The 21,338-nt window shown below is 41.6% G+C and overlaps 1 protein-coding gene across 2 annotated transcripts in view; it reads left to right on the top strand.

Moving 5' to 3' along the window:
- Positions 1-1,426: 1,426 nt before the first annotated feature.
- Positions 1,427-21,338, top strand: part of magi2b (membrane associated guanylate kinase, WW and PDZ domain containing 2b) — an 88,924-nt gene continuing 69,012 nt past the window's right edge. For both annotated transcript variants that reach the window (XM_084933123.1, XM_084933124.1), the window contains exon 1: positions 1,427-2,115. In XM_084933123.1, the coding sequence (XP_084789249.1) occupies positions 1,818-2,115 (298 nt within the window). In that variant the 5' untranslated portion in view covers positions 1,427-1,817. The remainder of the gene's footprint in view (positions 2,116-21,338) is intronic.

Genomic DNA, 21,338 nt, shown 5'->3' on the forward strand with positions numbered 1-21,338 from the left:
TGCTGCAATTCTGACGTCCACCAGTAGAGCAGAGCAAAAGCAAAACTGGGATTCATTTCCCCCATGGGTATCTAGTCTACTAATCCAGCCAGTTTTCTGGATTATTCAGTAATATTTCTCTACTGCGATGGAGAAAATGAATCTAGTCTCCATCATCTGCTTAGAATTCGTGTCAGAGGCACTCTGAACATCTGTATGACCTAAATGCTAAAAGATACCCAAGTATGTAAAGACAGAGTCCACTGCTCCTTGTGTTTTATTCACTGGCTGCGTTCTGTGTACAGTAATGTTGTTTTGTAGGGAGAATGCTCACATTACACACACACACACACACACACACACACACACACACACACACACACACACACACACACACACACACACACACATCCAGAGTGGCAGTAAGAGGGACCATCCTCCTCAGTAGATTCAGACCAGCAGCTCTTGACTCATGCATTAAATATTGAACGCAACTTTACTTCACCCACTTTCAGAAAGTCATGCAAGCCATGAAAAAGTAATGGCAACAAACGGATTTGTCGTTTTGTGTTGAACTTGGATTTATGTCATCATAGTTATGTAACTGTGACCAACACAGAGATGGCGAACTTTTAACAAAACACAAGTCAGGATGCGACGCTTTTTTCTTCGCATTATAACATTTAAACAAACAAAAACAAACAAAAAATACATTAAAAAAACAAAAACAAACTTTTGTTTCTGCTCAACCATCCATCCAATAAACCTGTTATGTGCTGTGTGGATGAATTACAAAATTCCAACAATGAATCCACGAGGGATGAAAAGCGCTTTTTGAAGCGCAATATTTAGGAATGTATGTTCATGTAATGGACAATCCTGCATGTCAGAACCAGGTATTGATGCACGAGGGAGGGTGTCTGTATGGATGTGTGAGGGAGGCGGTTACTGACCAACTACAGCAGTTTTACTCTAAACTGCGTATTAGTTTAACCATAGTTTGGCACACCTCTGTGCAGGTTTCCCCGCGTACTGTGTAGATATTATATTTATATTTATTTAGCAGAATAAAATCGGCATTAATAAAACCTTTTGTTACCCCAAGTCTTATATAAATAAAGCCTTTTATTAATTCTCTCTAATTTTAGATACAAAATTTTGTACTTAGTGTTAACAAACAACCATTAATCTCGAAATCACCACATCCCGGTGAACCTGCTGTCCCTGGTGTTGTCCCGCGTGGTAATGCAGCCTTTGGGTAGTCTTTACAAGCTTGTTGCATATTTTTTTTAGAAAGGGAATATTCTAGCAAAGTCCACAGATATATGAATTTTGCAGCGCGAAACCTGCTGTTTCTCACACTCCCCAAACGCACTTGCGTGTAAATTGCGCGTGAGCAAGTTTATACAGGCTATCACGCAGCGCACCATATTTCGTCCTACATGTATGCGATCACAGTGAGCCCGAGGAAGCGCCCCTGGCAGTGTAGTAAGAGTGAAGCGCCTCCTGTGCTATTTCCCCTCCTCTCCATCCCTTTACGCCGAACCAGAACCATTCATCTCTCCCCTCCTTCAGGCTTCACATCCGGGTCATCCGCCAGGATCTGTCTCTTGCGTCTGTGTGTCTCACAGAGTGATAATTATTTCAGTCCGCTGCCGTGCTGTACTGCAGCTCTCTTCCCGACTGCGCGGCTCGCAGAGCGGACACTGCGCCAGCGTGCACCGGTGATGATGGAGCCACGAGCGCCGTGAAGCTGCAGCCGCTCGCACAAAAGGCAGAGATGAGACGGTAGGAGGCTTTTGCAGGGGCTAGCCCGCGGTGATTAACTCGCCCTAACGATGTCGAAGAGCCTCAAGAAGAAAAACCACTGGACCAACAAAGTCCACGAAGCGGTGATAACCCGGGGGAAAGAAGGCGAGCTGGGGTTCGAGCTGAAGGGGGGCGCGGAGAACGGCCAGTTCCCCTACTTCGGCGAGGTGAAGCAGGGGAAGGGGCTGATCCAGAGCGGCAAACTGGCCCAGGATGAACTGCTGCTGGAGGTCAACGACATGCCAGTAGCCGGGCTCACTACCCGGGACGTGCTGGCCGTGATCAAACACTGCAAAGACCCGGTCCGCTTCAAATGTGTCAAGCAAGGTGAGATATGCGCTGGACGGGAGAGGGGCCAGGAGCGCGGATCCGCGGAGAGGCGTGCGTGTGTGGCGTGTTTGTGTAAATGAGTGTTGCTGGTTTGATTAAGATGTCATTCGTGCAGTCATCTGTCAGTCTGCATTAAAGCGAGAAGCCGGTGTAAACACGGACCTTTGCTAGGCTGCAGGCCTGTTTTGTTGCTGAAATACAATTACGAGCCGTAATGAAGGGCTCAGTCCACCAGGATCAGCAACTATAATGATTACATCGCAGCCAGGAGCAGCCGCGGTCTGTTTATCGCTGGTTCGATGCCTCCAGGCTGGAGGGGGTGTGTCCGTTTAGGCTTGATGCCACAGCCTGCGGTTTTCTCCTTATTTTGGTCGAGGACGCGAGGCCTTCGCTGTGGATCAAATGTTTTTTTTCTTCTTCTTCTTCTTCTCTCTCTTCTCTTTGCTGGCTGCTGTACAGTCTGAGCAGACACACACGCTTCACACAAACAACTGCTGCATGCCAGCCCAGATCAGTGCTGTTATTCCACGATACCTGCACTCCCATGAAGCTTTCATATTGATCACCCCCTTTAAAATTTCACTGGCATGTGCACATGTGGTGCTCATGAAATACTCAATAATTGTGCAGGTCATGCTTAGGGTAGCTTTGAGGGTGTTTTGATTAAAAAAACAAAATCAAAACCAAACTGTAGCCTCTGAAGATGGAGGGTTGTTGTGATGTTCCAGTGGATTTCTGGCAGCAGACTTGACTGAGTGACCTGCTTCTGTCAGCCAGTGTAAGAGCAGTCAGGGTGTCTGCGCAGAGAGAACATTGGATAGAAGTTAAAAGTGGAGGAGATGCTTATCATCGCACCCTCTGAGGTTCAGTTAAGCCCCAGTAAGTGGCTAAAAAGGGCTGCGTTCCCAGCTGCGAAATAAGCCTCAGTGTAGCTTGAAATCACGCAGTTTTTTAATTTTATTTTTGGACATTGCCGAGCATGTTTACAGAGGATTCGCCTGCTCTGTCTCAGTCCCTGTGTTTCCATGGGTTGCATCAATGTGATTGATTACTGAGTTAGAGCTGCTGACAGAGTGGGAGTGTGGTGTTGTGATGTGTGAGGGGTTAAAATGCTAATGTGCCTCTAACAGACAGGTCTATTCTCTTCCTCCCTCACTTATACATTTAAACATGAGTCTATGCGTGTATTGAACTTCCCACCTCGCTGCTCTCCAGATGAACGTCGTCTTTGCCGAGAACGTCCTTGAGCCCTCTGCTGTTTGTGCACAGCTTGTTGTCCCCTTCACTACATATATTTTTTCGCTCCCTCTCCCTCTTTCTCTCCCTGTCATATTAGTATTTGACTTCCATCCAGTGGAGAGCGGAGTATATTTATGGCAGACAGTTGCTGACACACTCACGGCCCGCCGAGGAATCATCTAGAAGGAGTCCAGCCGCTCGACTCAGAGGCCACACACAGCCAAAAGAAAAGAAAAAAAAATCAGAGATATGGATGTCCCGTCTGAGTGCACAATCACGTCTGCCCGACCGTGCAGACATGCACGCACTTACACGTTTTAACAGGCTATTTCCAGTCAGGTACACTGTAGAAAGCCCCGCTCCAGTCCCAGAGGGAGCACTGCACTGGCAGAGAGGCCTGATGGACCTCCACGTTGAGGTGACTCTGCCGTCACCTCCTTCATGTGCCTACATCACAGTTTTTTAGGAACTACGGCGTTCAGACATGTTTTCACTGTGCTCTCATTTAAATCGATGGGACGGGGGAAGCCAGTCATGCAGATTTTACGGGAACAAACATGCATATTTGTTTCCCCAAAAAAATATCTGTGTTGGCAAGTTTTTTGTGTGTGCATTGCACCACGCAGGTGTGAGTTGTCATTTAGGACGTATCACTTTCTAAAAGTGTCCATAAACATCATGTGCCAATCAGTCAAACTGCTTTCTTTTATACAGAAATTATTTAAGCGTGATAGCTGGATTGCCAACAAAGAAACAATTTCAAGTGCACATCTCAGGGGAGTTGTTATTTATTCCCCGTCTATGTTTGTGTGTGTGTTTAGCTGCTTCAAGATTCTCACCCCTCTGTCTTGTAAATGAATGTGCTGTAAATAAATCTCACCATCAAAGCAACAAACTGCACCACAAAATACCAACAAAGCATAACAATTTCTACATTTTTTAAGCAATACTCTGGAACTTTCTGGCTGAACGGATAGCCGAGTGGTTAGGTCAGTCACTGCGTGGGTTCAAATGCTTTGTGTCATCTTCCGCTCTCTCCTAATTCCACCCTCCACCCCCCTAAAAAACCAAAAGCTTAAAACAAAGGGCCTTTTCACTGATGACACTGTGTCGAGTCACGGATGTTATAAGAAAACGAGTGAGTCCACGCCGGTTCACTGTTGGCGTGACACGAAACGAGGCCTGTTATGACAATTAGTGTGTTGTTGTTGAGCTTAAACTATAACAGCATCTGCTCGTTTGTACATTAGATGTTGCTTGTGCCCGTTTGCACCTAATGATTTTGATGTAGAGCTCTCCTCCATGTTCAGCACCTCATCCGGAGCGAGCGTGAGTGAGGTGCAAACGGCTGCTCGACTCAGTGAGGCAGATTTATAGAAGTGCCTTGAAGATCACAACCACAGAGGTGTTAGAACAGTATGGAGTGGAGAGAAGTGTGAATAAGTGTCTGTGTGTGTGTGTGTGTGTGTGTGTGACAAAGTGAGAAAGACAAAGGTGGAGTTTTAAGAGAAGAGTGTGGTGGAGATGTGAGAAAAGACACTTGGCAAAATGGACTCAGTTCCCTCTTGTTGTTATTATTCATTTATTTATTTATTTATTTATTTTACAGACGACGTCTGGCAGGTTCTAAATTCGTTTTCTCTCCGTTTTGGCCTCCCGTCCACACTCAGACGGCGTTTTCCTCAAGAAAAACGCAGCGTTTTGAAAACGCATACATTTCAAAACGGAGCTGTCCCGTCGCAGTGTGGATACTCGAAAACGCAGATTTTCTAAAACGTTGACGCATTTTAGTCATGTGATGCAGTCATGTGACCAATTAAACAAAGATAGCGGAGTGCATTATACAGCAGTTGTGTTGATTGCTCTCAATTTTGACAGCCCTAAAAAAGATTAATATCACTTTGTACATGCTCCAGATAGCTTTTCTTCAAATCCTTTAATTCTCACTCGCTTTTGCGCATGCGCAGGACTGGAACGTAAGCGTTTTGGGCCGTTTCAATGTGGACGCACAACTCTGTGAACGTGACTGAAAACGCTAGTGTGGACGCAGAGCGTTTTCAGAAGAAAAGGCAGTTTTCAAATCTATCCGGGCTAGTGTGGACGCAGCCTTAAAAGCAAAATAATGTGTTTATGTCTATGCCTGTGATGTTATCTTTCTCCCCTCACCCCAAATCAGTCGCAACAGATGGCTGCCCCTCCCTGAGCTTGTTTCCTGTTAAAAGGGAGTTTTTCCTCCCCACTGTCACAAGTGCATTGCTCAAAGGGGTCATTTGATTGTTGGGGTTTTCCGTATTACTGCAGAGTCTTTACCTTACATCTTGAGGCGACTGCTGTTCTGATTTAGTAGAAATAAAAAAATGACAGCATGCTGAAAATGTTCAGTAATGTTTGGAATCTCATTAATTTTCACTGCTGTTTTCAGTTTTTGGGGAAAAAAAAGCCCCAGAAAAGTTATATGACTAAAACTTAATCGATAAACTTGGAGACAAATAAGACAAGTGGTAATATCAGCTGTTTTGGGAGCCTTTATTCCCTTATTCAGATTCAGGCTGAATCTACAACAAGTCCTGATATAATTTACATACCAATAAGCAGAATATCAGAAATGCCCTTTTCCCTACCTTAAGATTCCTCCATATAAGAAAAGAAACCAACGCTGTCACTGCTTGTCTCTCTGAAATGTAATTTTCTCCCCTTCAAATGTAGTATATGTTTTTGGCTCGCGGAGAAAAGTGTGGAGGTGGAAGACCCCGGGATGTTTTATGCAGTTGGGTTTGTGAGCACAATATGTGTTCCTTCTGAGGGAAAACAACATGAATTCAAAATGTTAACATGGCCTTTAACATCTAAGTGGAGCACAGTCAGCCTCCGTCACACTGTGCAGCACTCGCCCACAGCTTATATGGGGCAGGCCAGCAAGCTCGCGGTTCCTTAATGAAACTGTTAACTGGGATTCTGCAGACAGCAGTAAAAACATATGTTCGTCCTACTGATTGCATAAATTTGATGATCTGCTTTGTGAAGTTGACTGTTTCAAATCTGCAGTTTACAACAAGAACGCGGGCTCATTTGATCCCGATTTTGCTTCGAATTCGTTAAACATCACATCTTCAGTTTGACACAAAGGTTTTCTTTTAGATGTATGGTTGAGATGAGCGAACATTCAAGAAGTCTTAAATGTGCACCTGTTAACTGTGTATGCATAGATGGAGTGATTATATGCTGCCTAAACAACCTATCAGCAAATAAAAATGATACTTATTGAAGTTTCTGTGTTGTGTTAACATGAATTTTGCACTGCTCAAGTTCAGACACGGTGTGATGAAGACCAAACAATTGACCCATTTCTTAGAATGAAGACTTCTTTGTTTCATAAGAATAATAGGGGAATAAATGACACCAAAATAAAGTAAAATATAGTAGTGTTAGCCTTAAAAATCTTTGTATTAGTAAAAATGTAGTTTTTTAAAAAGATGAACGTTAATTTTTTTTTAATCCTTGAAAAAGAAAAACATGCAAAAAGCTGAGACTGTGAGGAAATATCTTTATTTATCAAAAAGGGATATTTTCAGGTTTTACAGCTGTGTGCAGACAGGGAGGTAGGCGAACCTTCGATTTGGTGGGTGTACTGGAATTTAGACTTTCCTTGAATAAATGAAGTGCGTAACAAATATTTTATTTAACCCCTAAAATCTTTTATAATAGTATGTTTGTTTTTGTGTAGCGCTATCCATTTTTCCACAAACAAATGCAACAGGCTGTTAAGCTATTAAGGATATTGTTGTATGCGCTAAGCTTTTTAAGCATGTTTTCCAGTTTATTTCAGAGCAGAAAAAAAACACATTTGAATATTTTCATGAGTCTTTTCTGATGTCTTATTGCAATTTTTTTTAAGACTCTAAAAAAGATATATTGATCCAAACACAGCACGTAGGAGAAATTGGAAAGCTTGACAGGCTTTCCAGGCATGGTTATGGTTGCTAAGCTCAGACTGAATAATCACTCTTTGGAGGCGTCGATGGTCACAAAGCACAAATCTCAAAGCTACTGTCCAAGCAAGGCCATTTAAAACTGCTTATATAAAAAAAACTAAACAAAATAGAAAATACAGCCACAGCAGTGTTGCAGCACAAAAAAGCTTAATGGTTGTTCAGTTAGCTTTTAATCTCTCTAAAATCTACACTTTGGGTCATTTTCTGATGTTGTCAAGTTTTCTGACTTGGCTGTCCAAGTTCTGCCAGTCCTCTTAATGATGTAAAGTACAGTATTGGGGGACAGATGGAGCAGAGGGAGAGAAGGCGACCTTCTTCTGCTCTCATGTCGCTTTGTTGATGAGAAGCTTGAAGAATCAGTGCATAACATCCTGTCTGCTCCGTTGGTATTAATAACTCACCAAGAGATGAGTTCTGTCAGAGGCGGAGGATGATTTTATTGAGGCTAGAAGCTGCTGGAGCTCAGCTCAGAGGATCAAACCCGAGCTCAGCCAGCCAATGACCAAATATCTAACTGGTCCAGTTAAGTGAATTAGGTCAATGTAATTCTCCTTAGCGTGGACACGCTGCATGGGACTGCACTGGGACTGTGCTGCAGCATGTGTTTGTGAGGTGCAGATAGAAGCGGTGTCTTTGTGTGAAAGACGTGACTGAAAGAAGGTTTTTGTCAAGTGATTTTCCCTAAATGTCATTCGAGTCATGATGTGATCAGAGTTTTTAAGAACCGTGACGCCAGTTCGCCCGCCGTTCAGTTATTCTAATGTCAGGATGTGACTGGTTATGATGCCAGTTTTAGCATTTTTGCAGAATCTGTGACAGCACAGAGAGTTTAGTGATGGATCGATGTGGCAATGCAACCATATGATGCTGTGTGAGGCTGCATTTCATACTGGCTGAGATAAACATCAAATTCTTATGATTATTCAGGATGAGTGCGTCTGAGTGCTGAGGGGGGGGGCTGTGTGTGTGAAATATGCTGAGAAAGGAATTAAGTGCGAGTATGTAAAATGTATGCATGCACATATTCATTGTGGGAACAATAGAAAGTTGTCTTTGTGTGCAAGATTTCAGCAATGAATCATCTCTTTTGATGAAATAATGTGGACACAAAAATGGTAAAAATACAAAGACGAAGCTGATTTTGGGGCATATTTGCTCTGACGGTTGTTTTCCTTCTTTGTTTTGTTTATATGACATATTACTTGACATTATGTTCATTGTTTATTTTACACTGAACTCTGAAAATTGGTTTTAAAAGCATGGCTGTATAAATAAATCTTAATTTGTGGGTATTTATGTTTTACACCTTACACCGCTGGCCACCTAGTGGAGCTTCTTTATCTTGTGACAACCGCAGTGAAAGTAATGTAATCAGGCTGAGGTGATTTTGCTTCGTAAGAGAAAAATGTTGTGCCTGTGTGAGTTTTTTTTTTTTTTCCTTTTTGGTCCTTTACTGAATCAGCAACACGCTGCAAAATCCTCAGTAAAAGTAAAAGTTATGAATTACAAATATTGCCTAAATGCAAGTATATTAGGATACAAAACCTACGAAATCTAATAATACAAGAAAATATTCTGTTGATTGAATGAACATTATTGCGCAAAGCTTCTAAATAATCCCTCATTTCTTTATATTTTTCTTCCAAGGAGACAGACTTTCTTCTATATCTTCTAAAGAGGCCCAGGGCAATACTTCTCCAGGCTTTCTCAATGTCTTTCAAAGTTTTTGAATATTGGCTCCTTTTTCACTCATTTTCAGTACAGTCCTTGTATCTGGCCATTTTCAGAGGATGTTTTATTTTTTTCTACCGTTTAGGGTACGTAACACTGACCTATGAATCATTCAAGCATAAAAAAGGCACCAAAATCACAGGAAAAAACAGTGATGTGTCCGTATATAACAGACAACTTAAACTGTATATTTATTACTAGCAGTCTGTGACAAAAAATTAATTAAAGGATTATTCTATTCTATTCTATTCTAGCCTGTGACAAAAACTCATAATTTGTTCCCATTTCTTTAGTTGAATCTATGAAGAATGACAAAAAGAAAACTTGGCATATTTTGGCATGGTGTGCAGTGCGTTCTTAAAGAATTAAAGGAAATTGGACAGTGGAAGACAAAAGAAGAAGTGGAAGGGCTAAAATCTATCTACAGCAGAAGAACAGCATCTGAATGTCATGTCCTTAAGAAATGATACAGGATCTGAGAGATGCATCTGAATCTTTGGTTGATCGATCTACTAGCAAAGCCTTATCAGAAAAGATGTAAAGATGCCATTCACAAGGAACTGGGCTGAAAATCACTGGTAACAGATCTCTTTTGTTAAAGAATCGAAACAGTTTTACATTTTGGCTTCACATTGTCATCAGTATGTACTGAGAAACTCAGGAGAGTAGTACAACAGTGAGTGTTTACAGCCATCTGTAAAACATGATCGAGCCTCTGCCATGTTTTGGGGCTGCATTTCAGGCAGTAGTGTTGGAGAGGTCAAAACTGATGGAATTATGAATGAAGAAAAGTGCAATCAGATCTGCAATTCTGGCGGACGCTTGTGTATGTGTGTCTGATCCATATTGGTAACCACTGGTTTAAGCTGTATGATCCGGTCCATATGTTTTTCATATGAAGTTTTAGTTGGCTCTCAAATTTTTTGTGGTCTAAAAAGTACACAGAAATACAAAGTGGCATAAAATGGAAGTGCTCGAGTGTTTACATTTGTACTTAGACATGTATATTCACTACACTCTCCTACTGACATTCACGTGCAACCCCTGTCACTTTACTCTTTTTCTCCCACTGTCTCAGTCAGCCGGGAGGTCTGAGGGTTTAATGAGGCGACTGTACAGCTGAGGGACACCACCTCTCACCTCCAGAGGTGGAGGCAGACAGCTCATCACAGCTGCCGCATGTATTTAGAGTCACTCGGTTTGTCTGGCTTTGCGCGTACAATACCTCTCTGTGTGTTTTATAAGTCAGCAGGTCTGCTTTGAAAATGATATCTGCTGTATTTAGAAAACCTTCTCAGGGAGTCAGGTCTGTGGTGAAACAACAGCTTCCCTCCTACTTTCACTGAATCATATCTTATTCAGTCAGGCATGGCAGCACAGAAGGCAGCGCATGGTTTTCATTCATTGACATAGTGTGTATTAGCCAGCAGCGCTAATCTGATAGCTTCACTGTGGGCTTCAGATCTGAATGAGAAGGATTATAAAAGCTGGCGTCAGGAGCTGCTCTGGCTGCTGCACTGAAACTGGTGGATGGCTACCAACAATGGCGTGTGATTTTCTGACTTTCTAAAGAGGCTCACTTTCATTCCCGAGTTGAATAGCTTGAAGTGGAGCCAACTCATACGCAGAGTACTGTGACACGCGTCATGCACTATATATATAATATGTGTATACGTGTTAAAGCCTGTTTTTCATAACCACACCTCAGCTGTTTTGAAAACCCTCTAATTTTTCTGCTCTGCATCGGTTTATGCACATGATCATGAGTTCATTTCACTGTTGTACCTCCATACAATAAATTAATGGGGGAAAACTCCCTTTGTGTAAGGCTGCTCTGCTTAAATATGAATTTAAATTCCACTGCTGACTCAATCATGCTCATTGCAGCAGCAGGCAGCTTCCTGTTCTACTGGAAGAAATCTCGGCTGACGTGTTAAAGTGCTTCATTTACATTCTGGATCGTTTCATAACTGTAGCTAATGCTTCCTACCAGTAGAGGACAGCATCTGTCTAATCAGTTTTCAAAGGAGCAGCTCTCTATCTGCTCTGACACTCTCACAGGAAGTTTAATAGTAGCAGACTGAACTCCACTGAGTTCAAAAGTGTTGCATTCAGTAGTTGCACTGAAGCAACTCTGCTGTTTGAGATGAATGTGCAAATTTCTGTGTATAAAGGCGAGCCTGTCACTGACTAATTCAACATAAAGAGCATCAAAGATGGCAGGAACTGTAAGTTGTGTCTTTTAAATTGTAAAAAAGGACCAAAATCATGTTCTTATAGGCTACAGAGACACAAGTTTCCCACCTGAACTTATTTAGTCTTCTAGTTACGAAAGTTAAATCCTTCTCTGAGCTCAGGGGCCAAGATCCGATCAAACTCATACAGTGCCTTCTGATATCTTTAAAAAATGAAACTAGACACAAACCTTTTCCCAGAAGAGACATTCTTTTGGTTACCCTGAATGATCCACAACACCCAGCAGAGACAGACATCTGTGTCTTTGTGGGGGATTTTTAAGGAAAATTGAAAATGGTTCACATTAAATTCACTGAAGCAGAAACCTAGCCTGCTTAAAAAAAATAATCTAATAATATTTCTTGTGACAGGGCTGAAACCTTATTTGAGAAGATCTTTGAGAATAACTCAAACCTTTGCAAAAAAAAAAATACCTTGGATGACTCAACCTGTCAGTCCTTTACTTTGTTATGTGCTTTGTCATTTTCTAATTTTGACTCTTAAAATTGTGCTTATGGGAGAGACTAACAAGGATGCTGTTTATACATGGTGTTTGTAAAGGTTTGATCAATCAGAAGGGAAGATGCACTTTATTGGCAAAAGTATTTGCTCGTCTGCCTTCACATGCATATAATCTTAAGTGACATCTCACTGTTAATCCATAGGGTTTAATACGATGCCAGCTCAACCTTTACAGCTATGAGAGCTTCAACTCTTATGGGAAGGCTTTCCACAAGGTTTTGGTGTGTTTATGGGAATTTTTTAACAATTCTTCCAGAAGAGTGTTTGTGAGGTTTGGATGTGAAGGCCTGGCTCACAGTCTCTGCTCTAATTCATCCCAAAGGTGTTCTGTTGTGTTGAAGCCAGACTCACTCATCCATGTCTTTATGGACTTTGCTTTGTGCACCGGTGAGCAGTCATGTTGGCACATGAAGGGGTCATCCCCGAAACCTTCCCACGAAGTTGGGAGCATGAAATTGTCCAAAATGTCTTGGTGTGCTAAGCATCAAGAGTTCCTTTCACTGGAACTAAAGGGCCGAGCCCATCTCTTAAAATATAACCCCACACCATGCTCCCCCTCCACCAAACTTTACACTTCGCACAATGCAGTCAGACAAGTAAATTCCACTGCTCTAGATCCAGTGGTGGTGTGCTTTGCATCAGTGGATCCATTGCTTTGCATTGGTGCCTGGTGATGTAAGGCTTGGATGCAGCTGCTCGGTCACTGAAACCCATTTCATGAAGCTCTCCATACACTCATCTTGAGCTCAGCTGAAGGCCACATGAAGTTTGGAGGTTTGTAGCAACCGACTCTGCAGAAAGTTGTCGACCTCTGAACACAAAGCCCATTAGCATCTTCTGACAATGCTCTGTGCTTTTAGGTGACTGAGTTGCTGTTGTTTCCGAAAGTGAGGAAACTTCACAACTGGATTTGTTGCAGAGGTGACATCCTATCACCGTACCACGCTGGAATTTACTGAGCTCCTGAGAGGGTCCAATTCTTTCAAAAATGTTTGTAGAAGCTGTTTTCGTGCCTAGGTGATTGAGTTTATTCACCTGTTGACATGGAAGCAATTGGAACACCTGAATTCAATGATCCGCATGAGTGAGTGAGTACTTTTGTCAATATAGTGTATGTTGCTGTCCTTTAACATTAGTATTGACAAATGTTCAGTGTAGCCTGGTCAGACCAAGATATTAAGTGTATTATGCTTAGCTGTTTACTGCTCCAATTGTGGAATTTATTAAACTTCTGGACTTTTACTGCCAATAATTTGGAGTTGATCCTAACGAAATGGTAATGACCTTAATGATGAGTCAGTGGAGCATGCCTGAGCTTAAAAGTATTTTCCACCTGACTTGTTAGGGTCAGAGTTATGGCCATTTCTCGCAGACTTTATGAGCATGGTGTCTATTACATTCTTGTTCATATAGTTCATCCTTGCAAGCTGTAATGGAGAAAAGAAAGGAGCAATCAGGTCAGTACAGTGGAGTTGAATTCAATTCATTTTAGTTTGGATTTAGCAGCATGAAGGGCCCCTTAATCACTACAGACAGGGTTTATTAGACTATCAGACCATAGCAGCCAAGTGATGCATTGGAGAGCAGAATCATTATGATGCTCAGAAGGTGGCCTTCTCTCAGCCACAGTCGCAATTATTAATTTTTTGTATTGACAGGGAACACACCCATGCTGGTTTGAACCCCTCAGGGAATCGACTGCTGCACCCCCAAACTGATGAGTTTCTTATTACTCTCCACTGCCTCTGGGGTTTCTTCATATCTCACTCTCTCTGTGTTTTCTACCCATTATTGTTACTCAACTTTCCCACATCTGCGAACCAGCGGATGAAGCGCTTGAGCTGTGCACATTTTACCCTGTTTTTGTCTTTTAATTGGTCTTTCTTTACTTTCCATTAAGAGGCATGCTGCTTGTTTCCGACTGAGTCTTTGGAGCGCTGCTTGAATACAATGAGGAGTGACGGGAGAAAGAAGGCAGTACAAGTCTAACAGAGTTTTTTTTTATAGTATGTGAATCCAATTGCCATAATTACCACAAATTTGATAGATGTGTATCTGTGGAGTTGTATTAGCTCAGCGTCGCCAAGCAAAGAACTGTGAGGATATATTGCGTATTAATGTGTCCACCAAAGAGCTACAGGTGGGTTTGCTGCACCTTTTAAGTGTTGCATTCTGTTCTTATGCAGATAATAAACCCCAGCACAAATAGATACACAATCCTTCACACATAATTTTCAACACAACGCAGAGTGGAGGGGCTGTTTGAGCTAACTGCTAACAGTGAGGTGTAACTGAGCATGGCTACATGAGGAATTAGGAATGGCAATTCCGTTAGCTCTACCTCTTTTAGTCCTGAAATCTCATTTGTAGTGTGAGCTTGTTTCCCTTTACAGCGACTCAGAGGTTGTGTCTGGCCTTGATTATGGCACCGTAGAGAAAGACATAGAGGAACATCATCATTAAGACTAGTCTGAGGATGGGGGGAATCAATATTAAGACCTTTAGGAGAGACGCTCTGTCATTTACTATTAATAATGGGCCCTGCAGCCTGCTGTAATAACGCCATTAGGAGTACTGGAAACTGATACTTTATCCACAGCTAAATGGCCTTTTTACAATACACCCACATGTGGCGACTATAAATGCATACAGTATCCAGTATCATTCTCACACAAACACACACGCACACACCGTATCGCCACCTTTTTCTCACACAGCCCTTCCTGTGCCTAATTGGGAGGGTTAGACAAGAAAAAGTGGGCCAAGTCCGATCTTAGTATTCTTTAACTGGACCACAGGAGATGTGGACGAAGACACCGTGAAAGTAAAACGTCAGATATGACAAGGAGATAAAAAGAGGTAGAAAAACAGAATGATAGAAATGAATGTAAAGAGGGAAAGAAAAAAAGGTACTGTATGTTCTTTAAAGAGACAGTAACACACATTTTGGCTTTTTAAAATTTTAGTGTTCACAATGTAATGGACTTACGCTATATGTAGCAAATGAAAAATATACTGTAAACAGCCCCAAAATAAAAGACCAATAGTATTACAGTTAGGGCTGTTCGATATAACGATATATATTGGATGACGATATAAAAACGTCTGTCGTTTCATTTTACGCTATCGTTTGTTTCGTGGTGTCGCAAAATAAACCGTTTACGGGAATATTTTTTCATTGTTTTGATGGTCACTGTAGTGGCTATATTAATTTCTTAAAGTTCTCTCTTTCTCTTATATTTTATATAACCACACTACGGACGGACAAGCGCCTGTTTTTATGCGTTGTGATTAGCAACAACGACGGTAACAGCATCGGCGTGTCCGCTTGTTTATGTTCCACATAAACCTTTCACAATAAAGCTCAAGATCCTGTTGAGACTTTTCAAAATAAACGGAATAACGTGAAAGAGCAGATTATTTACGGATGAGAATTAAAAAAGAGCCACCAGGTGCTAAAAAATAAACCTTAGACTCAAACGTTAGAACAGGCTTTTCCCCGCAGCACGCCGTGTAATAAATACTCACAAAGAAAACGGCGGCCTTTACAACTTATGTCTAAAAATGTATAGTTTCATGCATCGGTTAAAACACTCGACTCCAGGTGCATGACACGCAGCTGGAAACACTTCCTGCAAGTCGAGCTGCCCGAGATTCACAGAATTTACAGAAAATGTTACATTTTTGTGATTGATATCGTTATCGGGACGATAGGATTCTTATATCGGGATATGAGATTTTGGTCATATCGCACAGCCCTAATTACAGTATATAAATATTTATAGCTTATTAATATACCTTAATTAGTTCTTTCTTCTTTTTTTTTAATCTGAAGTGTGTAGAATTTGTCATGCTAACCCCTTTTTCCGTATATTATTTGGCTAGGGTCTTATTCTGAAAGGAAACGTAAAAACGGAAATTGACTGACAAATAATTGTGGTGGCCTTTTTCAGAAATATACAAATGCACTGTAGCATTTTATGTTATCGCCTTTTGTTGCTGTTACTGTCCTTGAAGTTCATTTATCTGCTAAATAAAAGCCAGCATCTTCAGTTTAACCTCACATTTAATGCCGTTCAATTCAAGTATATTTATATAGTAAAAGCACTTTATATTGTAAGATAAAGACCCTACAATAATAGAGAGAAAACCTCAACAATCAGACGACCCTCTATAAGGAAGAACAAGACAAGATGTTTTCTGAGCATTCAGTTAGCAAACAAACAGGAATAACTTAGGTTTGGCTAACAGCACACCTAACTTAATAATATATTTATTACATTGTATTAATTAATAAAGAAAACACTGGACATGTTGTTTGACATATGATCTATTTAAATGGACACCCACACATGAATATTTAGAATCTGTAGGCAAGGAACAAGACTTCTGATACTAGGAGTTTTCTAGTTTTCATATATAGTCTGTAGTATCGACTAGTCAAATTTAAGCAAGCTTTGGCTGCTTTCAGCATGTGTGCAGAGCAAAAGACAAAACACACTGACCCAAAAGCAGTCTCAAAACTCAGGATTTTTCATCTCTTTTAAAAAAAAGTGTAGTTAGGAAGTCTTGGACCAGATATCCCCTGGCCACACGGAAAGCTCCAAAACATTAGCGGTTAGAGTTTAGCTCATTAGATGATAGCTGATGGATTGCCTGGCTTTGATTATCCTCTTCCATTTTTAAAAAATTTCTTTCTGTTCATGTTGGTTCCTGACTAGAGCTTCATCTGTGCTGTCCCCCCTAAAAGACATTATATGACTACCTTGACTTTACCCTTAATGACAGATTTTGACACCTCAGTATATATCAATGAAGATGTAAATTGATGACCATTAGAACACGTTCTGGGTTTTTCCAAGGGTATATGGGAAGCTGTATAGGCAGAGATGACCTTCACTAACCTTTATGCACATCTGGCCATTTTTGTTCTGTAAGCAAGCCTGAAATATGACAGAAATTGCTCAGGTCAGAAATAAGAAATAAAGGTTACCTAAAGCAGGCGTCCAAGGGGAGTGAGTTAAAAGAAACACCTGCAGTGTTTAGTCCGTTTAAGTTGAACTGTGGTTTGTTTTCCACTTTGGTGCGGTTTAGATGTGAACACAGTAATCACACTCAGGTTGGTGGCTGTAGCTCAGGTGGCAGAGCAGGTCAGCCACTAATCAGAAGGTCGGTGGTTCGATCCCAGGCTGCCTCCTGGCTGCATGCCAAATATCCTTGGGCAAGATACTAACCCCATGTTTGCCTACTGGTGGTGGTCAGAGGGCCCGGTGGCGCCTGTGTCCGGCAGCCTCGCCTCTGTCAGTGCGCCCCAGGGCAGCTGTGGCTACAATGTAGCTTGCTATCGCCAGTGTGTGAATGTGTGTGTGAATGGGTGAATGACTGAATGTAGTGTAAAGCGCTTTGGGGTCCTTAAGGACTAGAAAAGCGCTATACAAATGCAGGCCATTTACCATTTGGAGGAGGTTTAGGTCTAGTTTCAAATGAACGCCATAGCAGTATGTTTATGGGGTGAACAGAATCTGACCCAGCTCCCAGGTGTACATTGCAAGTTTAAGCTAAACTCAGGATACCATAGATATGATAGATCAAGAAGGTCAGTATGAGTTAGCGACTAGCTGTGGAAGATGTCCAGAGCACACCATATTTATTCTTCAACACAGCCTGAACTCTCTTAGCTTTCTTTGCATTTCTTTATGCAGTCTTCAGGGATAGTTCTCCAGGCTTCTTGAAGGACATTCAAAGCTCTTCTCTGGATGTCGGCTGCCTTTTTTTACTGTACTCCCTCAAGATGATCCCAAACTGCTTCAATAATGTTAAGGTGTTGGCTCTGGTTACTTGAAAGTCAGGGTCCAACTGAGTTCTCTGTTGATGAACCTTGCGTGGTTTTTCTTATAATACTCCTGTCAAGGTGGTGCTAGCTGCAGCGCTCAGCTGCTTGGTCAAAGCTTGGATGAGGAAACAGATTTTCTTTTTTCTCTCTTTTTATTTATGCATGTTTATGAATGTTCACGTGTCAGAGGAGCAGCCGGATATGCGATGCCTCCTGCCTTACAGTGTTTTACTCCTCTGTAACCTGTATGACCTCTTGTGAGAATAAGGAAGCATTATCGATCAACACGTCTCTTTTTGGGTTTCATTCTCCATGACAACCTCTCTGGTGCAGCAGCACCACTTCATCTCAGCTCTCCTTACATTCCTCTGACCATCACAACAGATATTACCCATTTTACTCAGTGTACTAGTGTGTGTGTGTCTGTGTGTGTGTGTGTGTCTTTGCCAGTAGGATTTAATCAGGTGTGGTTTGTCCTTAGCATGAAATATGAGAAATTTCTGTGTTTAAATGTAAACATGTCTCCTTGCATTTGTGTGTGTGTGTGTGTGTGGATATACAGTAAGAGTCCGAGTGTGCACGCATAACTGTAGGGTTGTTTGCAGTTAAGAGTTTAGCAGTTAAACTTTGTGAGGAGAGAAGCTCAGAGAATCAATGTGGCAGGACTGTGCCTGCCTCCTCTCTCAGCCTCCCAGGAAAGTGGGCATGTCGGGTCTAATTATGCCTTCCCAAATCAAACAAAATGGCTCCCATTGGTGTCTGCATCAATATGCTCCCTTCTCCAAGCTCATATTCATACAAACTGTGCAACCCATTAGCTATGCCATGTAAACAAAAGTGGTGCTCAGCAATTTGTGTTGTGCATAACAAAGTCTGAATAAAAATCTTTTTATTATCTGGCCATTTCTTTTAGGCGTTAAAAAATATTTTAATTTCAGCATGCTGATGTTTAACTGGTCCTTACTCACACTATAAGCTTAGACCTGAAACAGTTAGTTGATTAAGAAAATTGCTGCTTTTATAATCAGTTTAGAATTAATTTTTCACGTCTTTTTTTTTTCCAGAATGACTGGAAACTGGAATTCTTTTTTTCTCAGAATTCTGAGAAAAAAGTCAGAAGTCTGAGATTAAAGTCAGAATTATTTTTTTCCTCCCCGGTGGCACTAATCCTCTTCCGTATATCCGTACATCCGTACATAGACCATAGAAGGTCGGATTAACGTTTACAACCCAGCTCTGAATGTGACAGAATCTAAAACGATACTCTGTTTTATTGGCCAAGTGTGGGTACACATACTATGGATTGTAATAATAATACATTTTATTTGAAAGCGCCTTTCAAAACACTCAAGGTCACTGTACACAGTAGAATAAAAGCAAGAAGTTTACAGAATCATAAAAGCATAAGACAAACAAATAAAATAGGAGAATGGAGAGGTTATGTGGGATAAGCTATTTTGTACAAGTGGGTTTTGAGTTTGGACTTAAAGAGAGAGAAGGAAGAGATGTTTCTTAAATCAGGAGGTAGGGAATTCCAGAGTCGTGGAGCAGAGCAGCTGAAAGCCCTGCTCCCCATGGTTACAAGATGGGGGGAGGGGACAGAGAGTGAAAGGGAAGAAGAAGATCTGAGACAACGAGATTGTTATGGAACGGCTGTGTGCAGACAGGAATAGGACCCAAGGTGCAGACACTCGGAGGCAAAACTTGAACTCAAAACAGCTTTAATGTTAAACTCAAATATAACATAACTGGAAATATCAAAATAAACTTACACCGGAAGACTGACAGAACACACAGCTAGATAAACAGTAGATCGCGACACAGACACAAAGAAACACAGGGCTTAAATACACAGAGGGAGCAATCAGGGAATGGGTAACAGGAGGGAAACACAGCTGGGGCAAGCAAAACCAGACACATTAACATGAGACATGGACTTTCAAAGTAAAACAGGAAACATAACACAGACTCACAGGCAGGCACTATAACAAAGGGAACAGAGACGTGGGACCAGGGCAGACACAGACACTGACTGGACGTGGGGATACAGCAGACAGGGGAGACAGCAACTATAGAACACAGACAGAAAACCAGAACACTAAAACTCTAACCAAACCCCACCCAGAGAACCTAAACTAAGAATAATCCTAAAACCCACAAAGCAAAGCTAGAATATAATGAAATAACAAAATCAAAGAACCAAAAACACAAAACACTGGGTCGACGACCCAGGGACCCTAACAGAGATGGGGCAGTGATCTTAACCAGGTCAGAGAGATATGGAGGAGAGAGATGATGAATAGCCTTAAATATGTACAAGAGTATTTTGAAATTGATGCGATATTTGACCAGGAGCCAATGAAGCTGCTGCAGGACAGGAGTGATGTAGTGGACAGAAGGGGTCCTGGTGATGATATGGACAGCAGAGTTCTGGACGCGTTGGAGCTTGTGGATGGATTTTTGAGTAAGACCAAAAAGAAGTGAATTACAATAATCAATCCGGGAAGTAACAAGGCTATGGACAAGAATGGCAGTGGCATGTGGGGTAAGAAAAGGACGGAGATGATTAATGTTGTGCAATTGAAAATATGCAGACTGAGTAATATTATTAATGTGTAAATTGAAAGATAGAGTACTGTCGAGGATGACACCCAAACTTTTCACAGAGGAAGAAATGAAGACCGGTGAGTTATCGATAGCAATAGAGAAACTGTTGGTTCTGGATAATGTTGATTTAGTGCCTACCAAGAGGAGCTCGGATTTATTACTATTGAGTTTGAGAAAATTAGAAGAGAACCATGAATTTAGTTCAGCTAAGCAGAGTGTGAGGGAGGATGGGGGAAGAGCAGAATCAGGTTTAGTGGACAGATAAAGCTGGGTGTCATTGGCATAACAGTGAAAATGGATATTGTATTTACGGAAAATATGTCCAAGCGGTAGAAGGTAGATAATGAAAAGAAGGGGCCCCAGGACAGATCCCTGGGGCACGCCAGTGGTCAGAGGAAAGGGCTGAGAAGTAAAGGATTTGAGTTGAATGAACTGAGTGCAATCAGACAGGTATGATTTAAACCAGGCTAGTGGAGTATGGGAGAGACCGATAGAGGCTAGCCTACTGAGAAGAATGGAGTGAGAAATAGTGTCGAAAGCAGCACTCAGATCGAGGAGAATAAGAATGGAAAGTAAACCGGAGTCAGCTGCCATAAGAAGATCATTGGTTATTTTTATAAGTGCTGTTTCAGTGCTATGGGAGGGGCGAAAACCAGACTGGAACTGTTCATACAGATTATTATTAGTTAAATGTGAGTGGAGTTGTGTGGCAACTATTTTCTCAAGAATTTTTGAAAGGAATGGTAGATTGGAAATAGGCCGAAAATTCTCAAAATTATTGGGATCTAGACCAGTTTTTTTCAATATTGGGGTGATGGCGGCAATTTTGAGGGAAGCAGGAACAGTTCCAGTGGTAAGTGAAGAGCAGATGATGGCAGATATGAGCGGAAGCAAAGAAGGTAGACATGCCTTAACCAAAACTGTAGGAATGGGGTCTAGCTGACAAGTAGGTTTTGACTTACAGATGAAATCTGAAATATCAGTAACCGAGGGGAGCTGGAAAGCAGAAAAACAGTGTGATGGGAGAGGACTTGTACTTGTTTTGTCTTTGCGCTCACTGT

The sequence above is a fragment of the Perissodus microlepis genome, chromosome 7 (genome assembly GCF_051167445.1).
Source record: "Perissodus microlepis isolate ML-2025 ecotype Zambia chromosome 7, ASM5116744v1, whole genome shotgun sequence".
Taxonomy (NCBI): Eukaryota; Metazoa; Chordata; class Actinopteri; order Cichliformes; family Cichlidae; genus Perissodus; species Perissodus microlepis.